The 21,708-nt window shown below is 45.4% G+C and overlaps 1 protein-coding gene across 2 annotated transcripts in view; it reads left to right on the plus strand.

The window, feature by feature from the left end:
• The window catches only part of LOC130338813 (fatty acid-binding protein 1, liver-like), an 86,062-nt gene that overhangs the window by 55,220 nt on the left and 9,134 nt on the right, over positions 1 to 21,708 (plus strand). Inside the window, exon 1 of one of the 2 annotated variants that reach the window (XM_056554026.1) lies at positions 21,178 to 21,244. The exons of the other annotated variant lie outside the window; for it this stretch is intronic. Coding sequence (XP_056410001.1) covers positions 21,178 to 21,244 — 67 coding nt within the window. Of the gene's footprint in view, positions 1 to 21,177; positions 21,245 to 21,708 lie in introns of those variants that run through there. 2 annotated transcript variants of the gene reach the window in all.

Raw genomic sequence — 21,708 nt, forward strand, 5'->3', positions numbered from 1 at the left:
ACCTAGTCAAGAGGGAGGTTACGTACCACACAAGGAGACTAGGGGGTTTATCTATGGTAAACCCTGTGGTGTTCTTAACCAACACCTTCTTGAAAGCTAACATCTCAAACCTCTGGTCAGAGAGGGCTTCTTCGTGGGTACTCTCCTGTAGGGAATGGTTTTGGCCTTTCTTCCAGGAATGGGAGACAGGAGGGCAAGTGAAGGACCTCTGTACGCCCCATGGATATCTTCCGGCTTACGCTACCCCGACTCTGAAGGCGATACGTCGGTGGGGTCTGGGAGTGTGGGAGATTAGGACCCAGTCAAGGCAGTTCCTTGACAAACGGGTTCTGTTGACCCACTTCCAGAAGCCTCTGGCGCTCAGGGACTGCCTAGGTCGGGATTTGAGGGTGGGGTTGTACCTTTTAAACATGAAAAGGATCCCCCAGAAGTTTTGGGACTTGGCCTGGCGCTGCTTTCAGGGGAAGCATTATGTGAGGGACAATTTGAAGTGTAGGAACTCTGATGACCGGGGATGTCCCCGAGAAGAGTGTGGGGACACGCTGGAAAGCATGGACCATTTCCTGTTTCATTGTCCCTTTAATATAGGAGTTTACAACAGGGTGGGCGCTTCCATCGGCTGGAGTCAACTTGCCGGCCTTACCTATCAGGAGTGGGCTTATGGGGCATTCAGGAACCTGGGTGGCCGAGATCGGGGCACTTTATTCTTAGTCAGTTTAGTGGTTAGGTACTACACGTGGAATGCACGGTATTTAGTGTCGACCCAACAGAAAATCCTCTCCGAGGTGGAGGTCTGTAGGAAGATCACCGGTGACCTTGGGAACATCAGGTCTTTGGAGCATGGCAGTCTTGGTACCAGTAGAGCTTCTCTCCTATGGAGAGGGTTTTCCTTTGATGTGCCCTAGGTACTAGACCTTTTGGGTAGAGAGTACCTTTATTTTGGTTAGGGACAGTGTCAGAGGGACAGAGATAGGATGAGAACAGGGTTAGTTTGAATGAAGGGATAGGATTAGGGAGAATTGTAGGGGGAGTTAGGGAAAGAGTGTAAAATTATTTTGAATGTATCAAGTCTGCCATCCTTCTCCCTGGTGGTGGGCTAATGCATGTGCACGCTAGTTTTTTGTTTTGTTTTTAAGCTGATATGGTATGAAGGGCTTACAGGCGACCAAACTTGGGCCTAAAGTGGGTTGTGGTTCAGTGTGTATAAGTTTGTGTATAAGTTGGTTGGGAGGAGTGCTAGGTGGGGAGGGTGTGCTTGTTGGTGGTGGTGTTCATCTTTGGGGGACCTGACATGGGTCAGTTAAGGACTGGACTTTGTGAACTGTAAAAACGGTATGGACTCTGACCCATGTACAGGAGGGGTGGTGTGGGTGAGGGTACAGTTTTAGTGTAGGGTTTTTCCTAGGGTTTTCTATTGATTTTGTAGGTGTTTTCTGTAGTGCATATATTTTGTTTATATTATATTTTATTTATATAGTATATTTAGTAATTTTGTACCTATATTGTGTTATATCTATATTGTTTCATATTGTTTCAGCGTTATGGTAGCCGGACCAGTTGCTGTGTTGATATGTGGTTTATTTAGTTTATTTCAGTTATTTGGTCTGTTTTATGTTTTCTTTGGTATTTTCATTAGTCCCGGATAGAGGATCCAGTTAATTTGGACGTTTTGTAAGTGAATGTATGTGTGATATGATTATTTTGATGATGATTATTATTATTATTACTATTATTGTTTTTGTTTGTATGTATATATATATATATATATATATACATATATATATATATATATATATATATATATATATATATATATATGTATAAAGATTAAAAAAATATAAAAAATGTAAAAAAAAAGAAAAAATATAAAAAAAATGTAAAAAAAAATATATAATAATTCTTTTTTTTTTTTTTTTTTTTGAGGTGTGCTTGCTACGTTTCTGTTTAGTTTTCTTGTTGCGTGTTCCCAAGTATGGATGGTTTTGAGTTATAGTTGGATAATGATAACTTATGTTTATATTTTGACAAGCCAAGTTGTGCTATTTTATTTATTTATTTATTTTTCTTATGTTCATTTTCGGTAAGTGTGTGAGTGTTTGATTAGATATTTTGGGCATATTTTAATATCTTAGTATTTTAGTATCTTAGTAAAGCTGGGCTGGCCGGTTAGGCAGGGTTTTTTTATGAGGTTTTGTTTATGAGGTTTTGTTTTTGGTTCTAGAGTATTTCTTATTTATGTTATAGCTGGTTAAGCTTGCTTTGTGTTTTGTATTTGATAAGTTTTGTATTTTTCTAATAAAAAGAGTGTCAGCAGAGAGCACTGTGGTCAGACAGAAAAATAATTTTAAAAAGAAAAGAACTTCCTCCGCAGTATACATCATCTGATAAGTACTAGAAGGATTAAGATTTTTAGATAGAAGCAATTTACAAATCTGTTTAACTTTCTGGCACCAGTTGATTTAAAGAAAATAGTTTTCCACCGTAGTACCCCTTTAAAGATGCCTTATATTACAATATTTCCAACTATAAAAAGGGGACAGCACTGCCTATATTGGGTGATAATGATTTCGTATGGACCTTTACCCTTTATATGAATATTTGCCCAATTATAGTAAAAACCTTGAAGGAAGGAGCCCTTGAATACTAACCATGTCACCCTTGCACCTTGATAAGAGGACCTGCCAGACTGTCATAAGATAATAACAACATTAACCAATTGATCAAGCAGATATCCCCTATTCCAATAAGGCTATAAAGCTGATAAGAAGCAATATAGACCTTACCTGCCGACACAGCACAGAGATCAAAGTTACCCCATACAAACCACACAGTTGCATAATCTGCCTGATAAAAGTGAAAAGACAAAGTTACATCTTTGTATTCATATATTATATAGAGGTCAGCACTTTCCTAAGGGAGAGGACACCTCTTCAGGTGTAACGGAGATTCAAGTTAGGCCATATAGCAGTATATGGCCTAACTTGAATCTCCATTACAACAGGAAAGTACTGACCCCGTTTAAAGCCACAGGACTCTCACCACAGCCAAGCCAGATCACCCTGCTCTGTACTGACGAGGGGCAAACACCCCGAAACAGCTGTCTGCAGATGGGTACTCTTTCCTTCTGGAGAGAGTTCTGGCTTGGCATAACTCCCAATCAGTTCTGAGACTTCTTAATCGGAGCCTGAGCCTTTTTGCAGGACACACTACCTGTGAAGGTGGTGTGGTGAGCTAATTTGCATATATTATATAGAAAGAGTTTCCTGCTGTCTATTACAATGCTTCACAAGCACGGTCCTCAAGTCCCCCAACAGGTCTTTTTTTCAGGATTTCCTTATTGTTTCACAGGTGATATGATATAGTTATGGTCAGTGCATCAGGGATCACCACAATTATATCACGTGACTAAGGAAATCCTGAAAACATGACCTGTTAGGGGGACTTGAGGACCACGCTTGGGAAATTCTGGTCTAATAGGTTCAAAAGGGCTCTCCTGTTAGATTGTTAGATATAAGGGTTCTCTATGATAGTCTACTGGCGAGTAAGGACCCCCTGCTCTTGTGCATTAATAGTGTACAATAATTAAAAGATCAGATAAAATAAATGAAGGTGGCTTATGCCGACTTAAAGGGGTAATCTGGCGGAAAACAAGTGTTTTCAAATCAACTGGTGGCAGAAAGTGATACAGATTTGTAAATTACTTCTAGTTAAAAATCTTAATCCTTCCAGTACTGCTGTATGTATCCTTTCAGCTGCTGTATGCTTTAGAGGAAGTTGTGTAGTTCTTTCCAGTCTGATCACAATGCTCTCTGCTGCCACCTCTGTCTGTGTAAGGAACTGTTCAGAGCAGGAGCAAATCTTTACAGCAAACCTCTCCTGCTCTGAACAGATCCTGACACAGACAGCGGTGTCAGCAGAGAGCAATTCCTGTGAACACAGCAGTCCAGAACCGTTCAGTGTGAGCAGCGAGCGGGTGTGTCTCTTTTGAGCTCCAGACTAGCAGCGTTTTCCATCAAGCCTTTCCCAGGGGTGTGGCAGGCTCCCTGGGAGAGCTTTCCTGCATGGAGCCTCAGGGCTCCATTCCCCGTTCTTCAAGGCTGGCGGGGGGTGGAGAGAAAACTGCTACAGCCATTGTTCCGGCTGGAGGCAGAAGATCCAGCAGAGTCTGCAGCAATGCAGGCTCTGCTTCCACGGCGACGGGTGCCAGACAGAGATCTGGTGGAAGAAATGTGAGGAGGAAAAGTGTGGAGTTGTGGGCTGAGAGAGGTCCCAAAGAGTCCAGCTCCACATACTGTTCCCGTATGACTGCACGATTTGAGGAGTATGAACGGTGCGGTAAGGAGTTGAGGTCGGCAAGAGAGGACCTGCGTGGGACTCAGAGTCTGACAAACTCTGGGTCTAAGAGAAACAGGCCAGAGTTTAAAAGGAAAATCACAGCCCTGAAAGCAAAGATAACTAAGCTGGAGGAGAGGAGGGCAGAGATCCTGGAGGGGAGCGGTCTCTTCAGGGAGAAGCTGGAGAACAAAGACAGGTTTGCCGCCATGAAATCCCCAGGTAAGGTGGAGGTGGATGATGGGGAGAGTAGTGGCGGTGAGGATGGTGGTGATGGAGTAAAGGAGGAGGAGGAGGAGGAGAAGGTGGAGGAAAATGTACAGATGGTAGAGGAGGATGCTGCCCATGTCTCTACTCCCTGTGTCACCACCCAGGAAAGCTACATTGAGCCGTCACAGGTGGCGCTTACGCTTAGTGAAAGCAAAGAGGAGGATGTGGAGAGTGAGGCTGGGGGATTGCTGAGGGCGATCGTAATGCAGGAGTCCCCAGCCCACCTCCAGAATTTCACTTTTGGAGATGATCCATGTGAGGATGTGACAGTGAAGCATAAGGCTAAGAAACATAAGATCCAGGAAACTGTGCAGTATGTCTTTGTTCCTTTCCAGCAGTCTGGGCCAGCTGCAAAGCTGGTTCAGGCTGCTGGGCCCCCCAGACTGCCAGACCCCGTTTCTGTGTTGTAACGGAGCCAGCATGGGGGGTACAGCATGGCGTCAGTAGAGGCTGTGGACGCAATAGAAGTGAAGCCCACCCATCCTGCCGGTAGGGAGGGGCAGGATGGGCTCATGGTGGGCAGCTCTGGCACTACAGGACCGCCCCAAGGTGGCGGGGGGCGTGTTCAAGTGCCAGAGGCGAGCTATGCCGCCGTGTGCTCGGGGGGCAGTTCCCCGAGTGCTGTGGGCACTACCGGCACTGCAGGGCACTCCTCTGTGAGGGGGGGAGTGTCCGGGTGCCGGTGGCTTAGAGTGATAGGTCCATGTGCTCGGGGGGCGGTCCTCCGAGTATAGTGTGTTCTGCGGGCACTGCGGGGCACTCCTCTGTGAGGGGGGGGAGTGTCCGGGTGCTGGAATCATCCGCAGAGCCCGTGCGGTCAGGCAATGCAGGTGCTGGCATTGTGGGAGGAGCTGGGGTGCGCCCGGTGGGGCAGCCTCAGACTCGGATAATAACACCAGCCAGGGAGGAGGAGCCATTGGAGTCAACCCCAGCAGCAGCAGCTAAGCCAGAAAAAAAGAGGGAATGTTGGTGGGAGTGGTAGTGGTATGAATGGGAAGTCTGGTATGGATGGAAATAAATTGGATGAGAGAAGTGGTGTGAATGGTGGTATAGGTGGTTCTGAATCTGGTTCTGGGTCTGGTCTGGCTGCCCCAGGGTTCAGGGGGGTCCCCGTCTCCGTCCGGCCCTGGGGGCCATTTGCAACAGCGCCTCCTGGAGGCTCTATGCAGGGGTGACAGGTTGATCCAGGTAGAGGGAAGGGGTGAGGTCGACCTGTCTTTCTGGATAGAGAGGCACGGTTTGGGGGCTTTCCAAGAGCGGAATGGGGAGGTGGTATGGTCCCTCCCGGCACCCGGGCAGGACAATAACCGTAGGAATGTGGTCCGTCTGATTTGAAGGGGTGAGGATGTGTGTCCACCTCGCGCTAAAGTGGTTGAGCTCCTCCTTTAGATGGAATTCAGGGCGAGTGACATCTTTGCCCTGATTCACCCCTACGGTTCGTCTGAGTTTGACGTCAGTTTCGTTCGGCCAGAGGGTCTTGAACTCTTCTGGTCAAACTACGAAGTGGCAAAGAACGAGCCCGGCTGGCGGGATTTCCCGTCAGAACTCTGTCAAGAAGGTGACTGTTTTGACCCGTAACGAGTCGCTTTCTTGTTATGACATCATGACCTGGCTAGGTCGGTATGGGGATGTGACATACATGCCCAAGAAAAACTTTGATGAGCACGTGATCTGGTCTGAGGCCTGGACATTTTCCGTCAAACTCAAGCGTTCAGGCAGTACGGTTGCCCACATCCCGTCAGCCGCCTTCCTTGGACGTGATAGGATTCAGGTCTTCTATCAGGGGCAGCCTAAGGTCTGTCACAGGTGTGGCAGCCCCACCCACTTTAGCACAGCCTGTACTGTGCAGGTCTGCGCTTTGTGTGGTGGGGTGGGTCATCTGCCCACATCCTGTCGGCAGATCCGGCACCACCTGCGTGGTGTCCTCGGACACCCTTTTAGCCGTTGTCCTAGCGCCTTCGCCCATGCAGCGGCCACTCCGGCTGAGGAGAGCTGTGAAGTTGCCTCGGCTGGGGAGGGTACGGGCCGGGATGGGGGCGCAACAGGGCTTGTGAGGAGGAAAAAGGGCCCCGCCAAACTAAGGCGGGAGGAAAATCATAGAAGGAGTAGGGAGCTGGAGAGTGCCCAGGTGGTGGGGGTAGCTTCAGCCCCTGCTCCTGAAGCTGGCCCTGTAACTGCTGAAGCCCTGGAGGAGAACGTGCTAGATGAGGAGATAAGGAGACTGCACAAAGAGGATGGCAATATACCCTTCTGATTCCTCCCACTATGAAAGTGTGGATGAGGAGAGTGTGGAGAGGCCTAAAAAGAAAGATAAGGGCAAAAGGAAAGGGAGAAAGAAGAGGTCAGAGTCCTCTGTTCCTTGTACTACGGGCCAGTTCCAAAACGGTAGCCCTCTGATTGACCTGTCAAACTGGTACCTCGTCCTCGATACCATCTCCTCCCCCTCCTTGGAGGGGGAAGGTGAGGGCGGGGTGCCTAGGAAGAAAGAGCCTCTGGGGGGAACTGGGCCCTGTCCTGTTGAGGCACCTTCCTCGTAGGGCAGGGCTAGACCGGGGACGGAGGGAGACGGGGACAATATGGATCTATCCGAGTCCAAAAAAAGAGCAAAGAGTGGTCCAGCCTTCTCATCTTCTTCGGGGGATGAGGGGACCAAAAAGAAAGGAAAGAAAAAGTAAAGTATGGCGGCACTCACCCCATTGACGCTGGCATCTATTAATTGTGCCAGCATCAAGTCCGATACGGCTAGATTTGCAGCCTTTGATTTTCTCGGCCGTGTTGAAGCCGACATTTTCTTTTTACAAGAGACCAGGTTGTCAGATCTAGCCTCTCTGGTAAAAGCCAGAAGAGAGTGGAGGCGTGGTCCCTCCCACTGGTCTCTTGCGACTGAGCCGTATAGTGGGGTGGCGGTCCTTTTTACCATTCCTGTTGAATGCCGGGTTATTGAATTAGAAATGGGGAGGTGCCTGATCTTAGATGTCTTCATGAAGAGAAAAGAGCTCCGGCTCATTAACATCTACGCCCCGCAAACTAAGCGGGCCGTAAAGATCTCTTCATGAGGATTAAGCCCTTTCTTTTTACAAGTCAGCAAGTGATCTTTGGAGGGGACTTCAATAATGTCACGAGGTACCAAGATAGGAGAGGCTCCAATGGTCCGCTGACTTGCGATAGTGTGGCACTGATTAGCATAGCTAGAGAAGCTTGCCTAGAGGACGCCCACATCCGGAGCCCCTCGGGCCACACGGGTTTCACCTATCATCAAGGTAGTTGCAGGTCTAGGATAGATAGGTTTTATTTAAAGGAGGAAGCCGTCTCTTCCACAGTGTCCGTGGTTGAGGTGGAGTTCTCCGATCACTGTATGATTTTGTTTTCCCTGAATGTTTCAGAGACCCCTCGGATGGGTAAAGGTTACTGGAAGCTGAATTCGTCCCTCCTGGAGGAAGCGGAGGTAAGACAGTCCTTTGAGGATTTTCTTCAGAGTCAGGTACCTTTACTGGGCCTATGTAGTAGTAAGTCAGAGTGGTGGGAGATATTCAAGAAGCCAGTTGCGGGGTTCTTCCGCCAGCTCTCGAGCCTCAGGTCCCTGAACAGGTATCGCTTGTATCAGGGTCGGAGGAGGAAACTCGAGCTTCTCGTCTCGACTGGAGGTAGCCGAGAGGATATCTCCAGAGTGAAATCCTTGCTGTGTGTCAGTACGATAGGCACGCATCTTTGGTTTTTGAGAGGGATTTCGGGAAGTACCGCTCGCCCGACCCTTACAGAAACTGTAAGATGTCAGTGAGTAGTAAAGTCATTTCAGGACTGATTGATAGTACAGGATCTCTGAATCGGTCCAGATCAGGGATCTTGGAGGTCGTCAGATCCTTCTACTCGCACCTCTTGGGGAGGAAGGATCTAGATCGAGACAAGATGTCGGTTTTCCTGACTGAACCCATTCCTGAGCCAGGGTTAGACCCCTCTCTTGATGTTTTGGCAGAAGAAATCAGGGAAAAGGAAGTGAGATTGGCGATCGAGGGGCTTGCCTCTAAGAAGTTGCCAGGTCCAGATGGCTTAACATCCGAGTGGTACAGGACTTTTAGGGAATCTTTAGCTCCCCTCTTGACTGAGGTATTCAATGAGTGTCTCTCCTCGGGCACTCTGCTGAGGTCAATGAGGAGGTCAGCCCTGATTCTTCTGTCAAAGGGTAAGGATCCCAGCCGTATTGAGAATTGGAGGCCCATAGCTCTTCTCAATATGGACAGGAAGCTTCTGGCTAAGATACTGTTTAATCGGCTGGTGAAGTTTGCATCCCCGCTTCTTTCGGGGGCTCAGCACTGCTCTGTTCCAGGCCGAAGCACCTTAAGTGCGGTCCTTAGTGTCAGGGAGGCAGTGGAGCGGAGTAGTGCAGATCTCTGGAAGGGGTACTTGCTGTCCTTGGATCAGGCCAAAGCGTTTGATCGGGTGAACCACGAGTACCTCTGGTCCGTCCTCTTGAGATATGGCTTACCGACTACTTTTGTTAATTGGCTTAATGGGGTACTACGGTGAAAACCTTTTTTCTTTTATATCAACTGGTGGCAGAAAGTTAAACATATTTGTAAATTACTTCTATTAAAAAAATCTTAATCCTTCCAGTACTTATTAGCTGCTGAATACTACAGAGGAAATTCCTTTCTTTTTGGAACACTGATGACATCACGAACACAGTGCTCTCTGCTGACATCTCTGTCCATTTTAGCAACCATGCATAGCAGATGTATGCTAAGGGCAGCATGGTGGCTCAGTGGTTAGCACTGCTGCCTTGCAGTGCTGGGGACTTGGGTTCAAATCCCACTAAGGACAACAATAAATGAAGCATTATTATAATAACGTCAGCAGAGAGAACTGTGTTCGTGATGTCATCACAGAGCATTCCAAAAAGAAAGAATTTCCTCTGTAGTATTCAGCAGCTAATAAGTACAGGAAGGATTAAGATTTTTTTAAAGAAGTAATTTACAAATATGTTTAACTTTCTGCCACTAGTTGATTTAAAAGAAAAAAGGTTTTCACCGGAGTACCCCTTTAAGACCTTGTATGCAGAGGCAGAGAGTTTCCCGCTGGTGAACGGTTGGTCTGGCCGCTCTTTTGTGATGGGGTCCGGAGTCCGTCAGGGTTGTCCTTTGAGCCTGCTGTTATACGTGTTTGCGATCGATCCCTTCGTCTGAAGGGTAGATTGTGGGCCGTTGGCGGGAGTCGGGATGAGTCTGGCGGAGCTGGATGTCGCCCAGAGAGTGATGGCGTACGCTGATGATGTCACCATTTTTGTGTCCTCGAGAGAGGAGGTCGATGTGGTGATGTCGGAGGTGGATCGCTACTCGGAGGCATCCGGGTCTAAGATCAACTGGGATAAGTGTGAGAGTCTCTGGCTGGGAGGGGGAGATCCCACGTTTGCTCTCCCGGACACCCTTCCAGGGCCCCGAGAGTCAGCAAAAGTTTTGGACATCACATTCGGCCAGGATGATTATCCCACCAAAAAATGGGTTGGTAAGCTCCAGGATGCCGCTCAGAAGGTGGACCAGTAGAAGGGTTGGTCTATGACCCTCAGGGAAAGGGTACACTTGATCAAATCGTACCTGCTCCCCTTGTTTATCTATCTGCGCAGTGTATGTATCTTGCCAGAGGCTTACTGCCTGTTTTTCCAACAGTTATGGGGGAACAGGATGAACCTGGTCAAGAGGGAGGTTACGTACCGCACGAGGAGACTAGGGGGTTTATCTATGGTAAACCCTGTGGTGTTCTTAATGAACACCTTTTTGAAAGCTAACATCTCAAACCTCTGGAAAGAGAGGGCTCCTCCATGGGTACTCTCCTGCAGGGAATGGTTTTGGCCTTTCTTCCAGGAATGGGAGACAGGAGGGCGAGTGAAGGACTACTGTACGCCCCATGGATATCTTCCGGCTTATGCTACTCCGACTCTGAAGGTGATACGTCGGTGGGGTCTGGGACTGTGGGAGATCAGGACCCAGTCAAGGCAGTTCCTTGACAAACGGGTTCTGTTGACCCACTTCCAGAAGCCTCTGGCGCTCAGGGACTGCCCAGGTCGGGATTTGAGGGTGGGGTTGTACCTTTTAAACATGAAAAGGATCCCCCAGAAGTTTTGGGACTTGGCCTGGCGCTGCTTTCAGGGGAAGCTATATGTGAGGGACAATTTGAAGTGTAGGAACTCTGATGACCGGGGACGTCCCCGAGAAGAGTGCGGGGACACGCTGGAAAGCATGGACCACTTCCTGCTTCATTGTCCCTTTAATATAGGGGTTTACAACAGGGTGGGTGCTTCCATCGGCTGGAGTCAACTTGCCGGCCTTACCTATCCGGAGTGGGCTTATGGGGCATTCAGGACCCTGGGTGGCCGAGACCGGGGTACTTTATTCTTAGTTAGTTTAGTGGTTAGGTACTACACATGGAATGCACGGTGTTTAGTGTCGACCCAACGGAAAATCCTCTCCGAGGTGGAGGTCTGTAGGAATATCACCGGTGGCTTCTCTCCTATGGAGAGGGTTTTCTTTTGATGTGCCCTAGGTACTAGACCTTTTAGGCAGAGTGCCTTTATTTCGGTTAGGGATAGTGTTATAGGGATAGAGATAGGATGAGAACAGGGTTAGTTTGAATGAAGGGATAGAATTAGGGAGAATTGTAGGGGGAGTTAGGGAAAGAGTGACTTTTTTTTTTTTTTTTTTTTTTTTAAAGTATCAAGTATGCTATCCTTCTTCCTGGTGGTGGGCTAATGCATGTGCATGCTAGCTTTTTGTTTTGTTTTTAAGCTGATATGGTATGAAGGGCTTACAGGCAACCAAACTTGGGCCTAAAGTGGGTAGTGGTTCAGTGTGTATAAGTTTGTGTATAAGTTGGTTGGGAGGAGTGCTAGGTGGGGAGGGTGTGCTTGTGTGTGTTGGTGTTCATTTTTGGGGGACCTGACATGGGTCAGTTAAGGACTGGACTTTGTGAACTGTATGAACGGTATGGACTCTGATCCATGTACAGGAGGGGTGGTGTGGGTGAGGGTACAGTTTTAGTGTAGGGTTTTTCCTAGGGTTTTCTATTGATTTTGTAGGTGTTTTCTGTAGTGCATATATTTTATTTATATTATGTTTTATTTATATAGTATATTTAGTGATTTTGTACCTATATTGTGGTATATCTATATTGTTTCATATTTTTTCATGTTATAGCTTTATGGTAGTCGGACCAGTTGTTGTGTTTACATGTGGTTTATGTGGTTTATTTAGTTTATTTCAGTTATTTGGTCTAATTTGATAGTTTTGTTATGTTTTCTTTGGTATTTTCATTAGTCCCGGATAGAAGATTCAGTTAATTTGGTCGTTTTGTGAATGTATGTGTGATATGATTATTATTATTTTTTTATATTATGTATGTATATACAAAAAAATAAATAAATGGAGGTGTGCTTGCTACTTTTCTGTTTAGTTTTCTTGTTGTGTGTTCCCAAGTATGGATGGTTTTGAGTTATAGCCGGGTAGGGATAACTTTTATGTTTTATATTTTGATAAGCCAAGTTGTGCTACTTTTATGTTTATTTTCGGTAAGCGTGTGAGTGTGTTTGATTAGATAGTTTGGGCATATTTTAATATCTTGGTATTTTAGTATCTTAGTAAAGCTGGGCTGGCCAGTTGGGCAGGGTTTTGTTTGTGGGTTTTGTTTTTGTTTCTAAAGTATTTCTTATTAATGTTATAGCTGGTTAAGCTTGCTTTGTGTTTTGTATTTGATAAGTTTTGTATTTTTCTAATAAAAAAGAGTGTCAGCAGAGAGCACTGTGCACTGGAAAGATTAAATGGTTAACGACTAAGGGCGTGTATACACATCCTTGTGCCATTAACTGTGTATGGCGGAGGCTCGAGCCCGCGCCATACCGGCCGGTACCCAGCTGATTCTTGTAGCTGAGGGCCGGCGTTAATAGCAAACATGCTGCGATCTCCACAGCCGGCTATTAGCTCTTTAGATCGCCACTGTCAAAGCTGACCACGGCATCTAAAGGGCCATTTAAAAACTCATTGGTGGTCCAGTGGGATGGATTGACAACCCCCCCCCTCCCAGCAGCATGATAGCGGGGTGAGGGGGCGATCCACTTCTGAGGTAGCCGGAGGGCTTACCTCTCATCCCCTGCTGGTCCTGGCTCTGAGATTGATAAAGCCTGGCTGGATCGAGAGCAGAGCTGTGGAACTACATTGATCTGTATGAGGTACTAATAAAGTTTAAAAAAAAAGTTTTATAAAAGTTTAAAAAAACACTCATTAACCCTTCCATATTAAAAGTTTAAATCCAGGGTGGAATATTTTGATAAATTATGGGAAGAATGTCAGGCCTCCTCTTATTGCCCACCTATGCAGAATTGCCTTTCTCTATATTGAACTGGGGGGCAGGGAATTTTCCTAGGTATTATATGTGCTTGAGGCGACTGTTTGGGACGACCGATCCTGCCATTACCCTGTATTTGTACTGTTTCCATGCATATGTGCTATGTTCTTTGTTTCTGTGCGAACCAACGAGATGATGTAACCTCCATGTTCTCTGTTTTATCTGTTATTATGCGATTTTATGCCTGAAAAGGCATTTTACTATTTATCTTTTGCCTTTTGTACTGCTATCATTACTCTTTTCAATAAAAGATTCTTGGTTTGACTGTTAAAAGTTTAAATCACCACCCTTTTCCCAAATTCCATATAAAAAATATATAAACATAATAAAAATAAACATATGTGGTATCGCCTCAAGCATAAATGTCTGAACTATAAAAAAAATAACATTAATTAAACCACATGGTCAATGACGTATACATAAAAAAAATACCAAAGTCCAAAATTGCGTATTTTTGGTCACTTTGTATAACCTAAAAAAATATAAAAAACAATCAAAAAGTCCCATGAAAGCAAAAAGGGTACCGATCATGGCGCAAACAATGAGCTCTTACATATCCCTGTAAACGGAAAAATAAAAAAAGTTATAGGGGTCAGAAGAGGACATTTTTAAACCTACTAATTTTCATGCATAAAGTTATAATTTTGCGTAGAATCAGAAGCCCCCAAAAGTCCAAAATGCTCTTTTAATTTTTTTTTATTTAGCCCCACAAATATTATTTTTCTGGTTTCGTCGTAGATTTTGTGGTGAATTTATTGATGTCAATACAAAGTAGAATTGGTGGCACAAAAAACAAGCCCTCATATGGGTCTGTAGGGGGGAAATTGAAAGTGTTATAATTATTAGAAGGTGAGGTGGAAAGAACGAAAGTTCAAAAATGAAAAAACCTGGGGTCCTTAAGGGGTAAAGATTTTTAAATATAAATCTTTATTGAGAAATCCCAGAAAGTACAAAAATGGATTTAAGAAAGACAAACCATGGGGGGCGTGGCTAGCGCCAGACATAAGCGGTCGCACAGAGCTTTAGCTCCCGCTCTCGCGCCCGTGCACAGCAGAATCCTGCACTTATCCTGGCCCACTTCTCGGTCCAGACCCACTCTCAGGCACTGGGGATGCCCCCTAAACTGGACCCAGCCCGGAACAAAGGAGGTGCAGAGAAGTTTGCCCGGGAACAGCTCCAAGATGGCGCCCGCTCCGCACACTCCTCAGCAAGGCACCAGCCGGGGTCCTCCCCTTCCAGCCCTGGGACTCCTGTGGCAGGGGAGAAGGCTCCGGAATTAAACCTGAAAGAGGTAACCACTCAGCTACTGGCGGCGATAACCTCCTGCCAGACCATGCTCACAGGCAAGCTGGAGGAGGTGAAGATAGATGTGGGGCTACTCAGGCAAGATATGCAGGCCCTGAGGGAGAGGGTTACCCATGCTGAAGGTAGGATTTCCACTATAGAGGACACCCTGGCACCTGTACCTGCCTCATTGACTGATATGACTTCGCAGTTGGATTTATACCGGCAAACGGCAGATGATCTTGAAAACAGGCTGAGAAGAAATAATATACATATGATTGGGTTGCCAGAACTATCTGAGGGCACTACCCCAGGGGCCTTTGTGGAGTGGTGGTTTAAGGACTCCTTCTCTGATGCGGCATTCTCTATTGCCTTCACTGTGGAGAGGGCACACTGTGTCCCTGCAAAAAAAAAACTCCTGGGGCCCCCCCACGGCCCTTGCTTGTCCGCATTCCTAACTGTAATGACGTGATTTCGTCCTATGGATGGCACGGAGAGCTCCTGACCTGAAATACAACAATGCCAAGGTTTCCATCTTTCCCCACTTCTCCGCAGATTTGCAACGTCGGAGGGCTACCTTTGTGGAAGTGAAAAAGAAGCTGAGAGATCTTGAGATCGCCTACTCTATGGCCTATCCGGCTAGATTGCATGTTGTGGATGGTGACCGTACCCTATTCTTCAATGATCCAGGAGAAGCTGCTGATTGGGTGCACCAAAAGCGGGGATCCCCTCGCCACTGAAGTCTTCTGAAGATGTTGCTCCATCTGTCTTCCCAGGACTCCTGAACCAGTAGTGCTCCTGAGTATTCCTCCCCCCTTTCTTTCCCTTTTCTCTTTTGTCCCTTTCTCTCTCTGGTGTGCTGTAATCCCTCCTTTTACGCTCTGGTCACACATACCTCTCTTGAGGCCCGCACTATCTCCGATCATTCCCCTTTACTGGTGGAAATATCGTTGTCCCAGGTGACCTATGTTCGTAGGTGGAAAGTGCATCCTTTTTGGTTACAGTTAATTGGCCCACATGTTAGGATACCTGACCAGCTTCAAACCTTCCTAGCCATTAATCAACCCTCGGGGGCTGCTGACCTCTTGTGGGAAACGCTTAAAGCTTATCTCTGTGGCTGCTTGAAATCCACCATTTCCTATAATAAGAGGGAGACTGCTCTTTCTTCTGAGACTGGACAGGTATTGCTAGATAATTTGTTGATTGCTCAGCTCTTTCTCAATTATATTCCTCCCTATATGCCTCTCAGGTGCGGTACTCCCCTGGGGATTTGTTCTCGTTTTTTGGCACTATTCAGTTACCGGTGTTGGCCGCTGACTCTGTCTCCCTCTTGGACTCTCCTATCACAGTTGAAGAGATATCTGATGCTATTGGTGATATGCAGAGGGGTAAGGCGCCCAGCCCCGATGGCCTGCCCGGTAAATCAACCTCTGAGAACATCCTGAGGGTCCAGGTCGCATCAAAATTGGGGGGGGGGCACTGGATAAGGACTGGGCCTTGGCCTCTCTTGATGCAGCCAAGGCCTTCGATTCCGTAGAATGGGTATACCTTGCGGAGGTCCTGGCTCGTTATGGCTTTGATAAAATGGATGTCTATCATATATTCCTCTCCTCGGGCCCGGGTACTTGTTAATGGTCTCCTTTCGGAATAGTTTGGGTAGGGGGACTCGTCAGGAGTATCCACTGTCGCCACTCCTTTTTGCGGTGGCGGTGAAGCCCTTGGCCCTTCTCCTTGGTCAGGACCTGCTCTATTCTGGCATCACTATAGATGGGAGGAAAGACCGCTTCGGTCAATACGCAGATGATATGGTTCTGTTTATGCCCCGGCCTAGTGAAACACTCCCTTATGCAATCTCTGTGATAGATTGGTTTGGGGATTTTTCCGGCCTCCGCATTAACTGGGCGAAATCTGCTTACATGCCTCTCTGGCAGCGACCTGGTCCCTCCACTCTCTGTGGTCTGACTGTAGTCTCCCAGTTTAAATACCTGGGCATTGTCATGCATAGAGACCCTCTTCCTGATCTCCCGGTTAATGTTTTGCCTCTTCTGACTTATGTTAAATCTAAGTTCCACGTATGGGGGGCCCTCCCTTTGGCAATCCCTGGTAGAATAAACTTGGTGAAGATGATTGTACTCCCCAAACTGCTTTATATTCTTGAATAATCCTCTAATCCTGTCCCTATGACCTTTTTTAAATCCATAGATTCTCTCCTTCCATCTTTCATCTGAGGATCCGGTAGGTCCAAACTTAAACTTTCCACCCTACAGCGTCCTAAGGATTTGGGAGGGACTGCACTCCTTGATTTTAAGGCATATTATTTAGCGGGACAACTGCACTACCTTCGGCATTGGGTCTCTTCGGATTCCCAATCGACCGTGGAACTTCACCTTGCTTCCTTCTTAGGGCTCACTTCCATGTGCTCCTTTTTGGAGGGGACCCCCCACACACGCAAACTCCTTCTCTTACACAAGTTAGCATTGCAAGTATGGCGCCAGGCACAAACAATAACCTCCTTCACTGACATTAAGGCTGACCTTCCCCTCTGGCACAATCATCACTTCCCCCACCTGACAGATGCCCTGGCCCCTCCTTTTTGGATAACACATGGGGTGGCCCAAGTGGGTGACCTGTATCAGCACAATGTCTTGAAAGCATTTACTCAGATCCAAACTGACTATGGGAATCCCCGTGAGGCCTTTTATAGATATCTACAGCTACGGCATGCTTTGACCGCCCAATTGCCCTCCCCGAGACCGCCCATTTCTACATATCCTCTCATTGGCATTCTACGGTCCCAGGGACCGTGAGGATTAATTTCTGTACTTTACACACACCTCACCAGGGCTAAAACTGCAAATGTCACTGACTCAGCGGAGGCTTATTGGAAGGCGTGCATCCCTTCAATTGCTACGGAGGATTGGTCGGAGGTTTTATCCTCTCATTTAGCAGTTTCTTCAACTGCTAATAACAAATTAATTCAACTTTATATAATTCATCATTGTTATCTTACTCTGGTACGCTTACACAGAATGGGATGGATGCCTTCCGATGCATGCCACAGATGTCATTCACCTAGAGCTGACTTCTGGCACATGATGTGGATATGTCCCCTCTTACAGGCATACTGGCGAGACATTATAGATTTGTTGTCCTCTCTCATCTCTATCCCAGTCCCCACAGATCCTCTGATTTGTTTGTTTGGTCTGCTCCCTGAAGAATCTTGGCAACACCACATGAGAATTTTTCTACGGGAGGTCTTGTTTTTAGCCAGGAGGGCAGTAGCTCTGTGCTGGATGGACCCCCATCCACCTTCTCTCTCACAATGGAAGAGATTGGTTAATGCCATTCTTCCCTATGAACAACTAGTTTTCAAAAATAGGAAATGCCCTGACAAATTCCTCAAGGTGTGGGGTGTCTGGTGTGGCTCTCCTCTCCATAGATACTTGCCCTCTGCTTTTACTTCCTTGCTGTCCTCTGGTGCTCTTGGCTCTCCCTTCTAACTCCCTCTTTTTCTTTGCTCCTTTCATATCTTCCTATCCCCTCTGTGATTATGCTTCTTTCCTTCATCCTTGTTCTCTCTTACCGTTGGGTATTTGCGGAATTTGGTATTCCCTCCCGTTCTCTCTGCTCCCGCTGTAGATGGTCTATGATTCAGGTCCCTAGATATGTACCTTTACAATATGCGGCAGTGCTTTAAGTTTTGTTTAGAGTTATTTGGTTGGGTTATTCCATGATAATGCTGCTCTACACAGTTGGTATTGTATGTCTTTATGATCCTATGTGATTGCAATTTCTTTTCTATACTGTTATTTTGTCATTATTAAAACTTCAATAAAACGAGTTTAAAAAGAGAGAGACAGATCATAGCAATGCGTTTCCTACACTATACAGTATTTGACATATATATTACTTTATATCTATTTGTACACTTATTGGTTAATATGTTATGACTTATTATTGCATATATATTATTGATTTTAGTACACATTTGTTAAAGTGCTTTTTGGTCCTTATTGATCACTTCTATTGATGAAGAACAAAGGTAACTTAGAGTCGGGTATTTATCTTGCTGGGTGTGACTGTGTCCTGGATAGTATTGTAAAGTATTATGTAACTAACAATGCTGACGGTATATATCTATATATAAGATATACATATCTTATCATTGCCTGTGATACCACATCCTAGTGAAGTGGAGTCACAGACAATGAATATGTAAATTGAGCCGGTGAAGCCCCGCCTCCTGAGCGTAATTCACTAAATTTAGCAGAGGATCTTCTGGGGGACAGATCTCAATACCTACTGGACATATTTAAGTAAGTAATGCCTCGTTAAACTGCTGTTCACCCACAATATAACCCAGTGTATTGGGTTTAGTGTGGGTGAACAGACTGACAGTTTTCCTTTAACCCCTTGGGGACGGAGGGTTTTTCCGTTTTTGCACTTTCGTTTTTTTCCTCCTTACCTTTAAAAATCATAACCCTTTAAATTTTGCACCTAAAAATCCACATCATGGCTTATTTTTTGCACCCCCAATTCTACTTTGTAATAACATCAGTCATTTTCCCAAAAAATCTACGGCGAAACAAAAAAAAAAAATCATTGTGCGACAAAATTTAAGAAAAAATGCATTTTGTAACTTTGGGGGCTTCCGTTTCTCTGCAATATATTTTTCGTAAAAATGGCACCTTCTCTTTATTCTGTATGTCCATATGATTAAAAGGATACCCTACTTATTTAGGTTTGATTTTGTCATACTTCTGGAAAAATCATAACTATACGTTTAAAATTGTCATCTTCTGACCCCTATAACTTTTAGATTTTTCCGCGTACGGGGCAGTATGGAGCTCATTACCAATTTTGTATTGATCGGACTTGTTGATCGCTTTTTACTCATTTTTTCATGATATAAAGTGACCAAAAATATACTATTTTGGACTTTGAATTTTTTTTGGGCACGTACGCCATTGACCGTGCGGTAATAATATAATTTTATGATTTCCGCACGTGGTGATTTACACAGTTTTTTATTTTTTTTTTATTTTTTAATGGAAAAAGGGGGGTGATTCAAACTTTTATTAGGGAAGGGGTTAGATGATTTTTTTTTTTTCACTTTTTTTTTTGTAATGTTATAGCTCCCATAGGGGACTATAACACTGCACACACGGATCTTTTACATTGATCAATGGTTTCTCATAGGAAACCATTGATCAATGATTCTGCCGCTTGACTGTTCATGCCTCGATCTCAGGCATTGAGTAGTCATTCGGCGATCGGACACCATGAGGCAGGTAAGGGGACCATCCTCGTGTCCTACAACTGTTCAAATGCTGCAATTTAACCGTGGCAATCCCGAACAGCCCCCTGAGCTAACTGGCAACAGTTTAGTTTCACTTTAGAAAGGGTTAATAGGGTTAAAAGGGTCGAAAGGGTTAATAGCATGCAGCACCGCGATCAGTGCGGCACGATATTAGCCACGGGTCCCGGCCATTGTTAGAGGCCGGGCCCGACCCACTATGATGCGTGGCCCCGCGTTATAGAAAAATACGCCCTTCGACCCCAACAAGTTAAGCCCTTTTAATGAACAAACTGTCTTATGTCACAGTAAATGTTTCACATTATGACCCTGGCGGTCGGACCCCCAGCGTTCAGACACTTATTCCCTATTACTTAATGCATTAAGGGTGTATTCACAATGAAGATTTGAAGCTGCAGATTTAATTCTGCAGAATTCAGTGTAAACTAAATGACTGAACACAGCTTCAAATCCTGTGCAACAAATCCTGAGCATTAAATATGTGTAGGATACTGTAAGTGTGAATACACTCCTAATAATAATTATTTTAGAATGGGATGTTTAAAGAGTACTTGTCACCAAATGAAACTTTTAATATAGTGTTCCTTGTGTAATTAGCAAACACTTATCCATTCACTTGCTTTTAAAATTATCAACATACATTTTTTTTAAATGTAATAGAAAAAACAGCCACAAGTTGGCGCTGTTCTGTTCCCTGCTGTAATTAATACAGTGAGTTTGGTCTCCTCCCTGCCTGGAAGGAGACCAAACTCAGGAAGTGTTTCTCTGCACTGAGCATGATTGACAGCTGCACAGAACCTCACTGAAAGCTGCACAGAGCCTAACTGAAAGCTGCACAGAGCCTCACTGAAAGCTGCACAGAGCCTCACTGAAACATGCACAGAGCCTCACTGAAACATGCACAGAGCCTCACTAAAAGAGGCAAAGAGCCTCACTGAAAGCTGCACAGAGCTTGAGGTCTTCGATTCATTACAGCACTGCAACCATCTGAGGGCGGAAGTGGTCCCCCAGCAGGCATCAGTGATGTCATGCCTGCTCAGAAACGCCTACCTTCTCCTGCTAGGAGATTGCACTATGTGAGCAAGAAGAAAGGTAAGATACAGAGCTTTTTAAAGCTATAATATATTTTTTAAGGGTTGTTACAAGTAGTTAGGGAACATAGCCTGAGTTATTTTAGAAAAGTTTATTTGGTGACAGGTACTTTTTAACAAGCTCATATAGTTGTTGTGGTTTGATGTATCGAGAAGTGAAAAAACGCTGATAATAGATATATAAATGGCCACACTATGTACCACACCGCACAATGATGTCTTGTAAGACTCTGGCCTTTACCCCTATCTCCCTATAAAACCAAAAGATTTTTTTTATCTGCAAGGGTTGGCTTTGTAGTGCTTCTTATCACTAGTAGCTATTACATTGTGGTCAGCATGGCCATTGCTCTGCATGACAAATGTTAATGTTTGAACGGAGTTATATAGGCGGCGATGACATCACTCTGATAAATAAATCAATTTAAGCTCCAGGTCTGCTCCGGCTCTCCTGCATTTCTTTTACACTTGCTTTGTAGCTAAGGAGCTTTCCCCAGAATGTCTTTCGCTGGAACCTATGAGCTGCAGTCCCATGAAAATTTTGAGACTTTCATGAAAGCCATTGGTAAGTGACAAGGACATTGGATGAAATGGAGAAGTGCAATGGGATTTAGAGGTGGAGAGGTTGGTCAATAAGGGTACGTTCACACGTGCGTATTTCTGCTGCAGATCTGCTGCTTATTTGCTGCTGCAGATTTTGCTGCCCATTGACTTCAATGGGCAGCAAAATCTGCTGATGCAGATCTGCAGCAAATCTGCAGCAGAAAATATGCACGTGTGAACGCACGTACGATAGATTGATAGATAAAAGATAGATATGAGATAGATATACTTAAAAGGGTACTTTTATTAAAAAGTATTTACCCTTCCAGTACTTTTAATCAGCTGTATGCTACAGAGGTAATTCTTTTCTTTTTCAATTTCTTTTTTGTCTTGTCTTTTGTGCTCTCTACTGACACCTGATGCCCTTATCAGGAACTGTCCAGAGCAGCATATGTTTGCTATGGGGATTTTCTCCTGCTCTGGACA

The sequence above is a fragment of the Hyla sarda genome, chromosome 1 (genome assembly GCF_029499605.1).
Source record: "Hyla sarda isolate aHylSar1 chromosome 1, aHylSar1.hap1, whole genome shotgun sequence".
In the NCBI taxonomy this organism is placed as follows: domain Eukaryota; kingdom Metazoa; phylum Chordata; class Amphibia; order Anura; family Hylidae; genus Hyla; species Hyla sarda.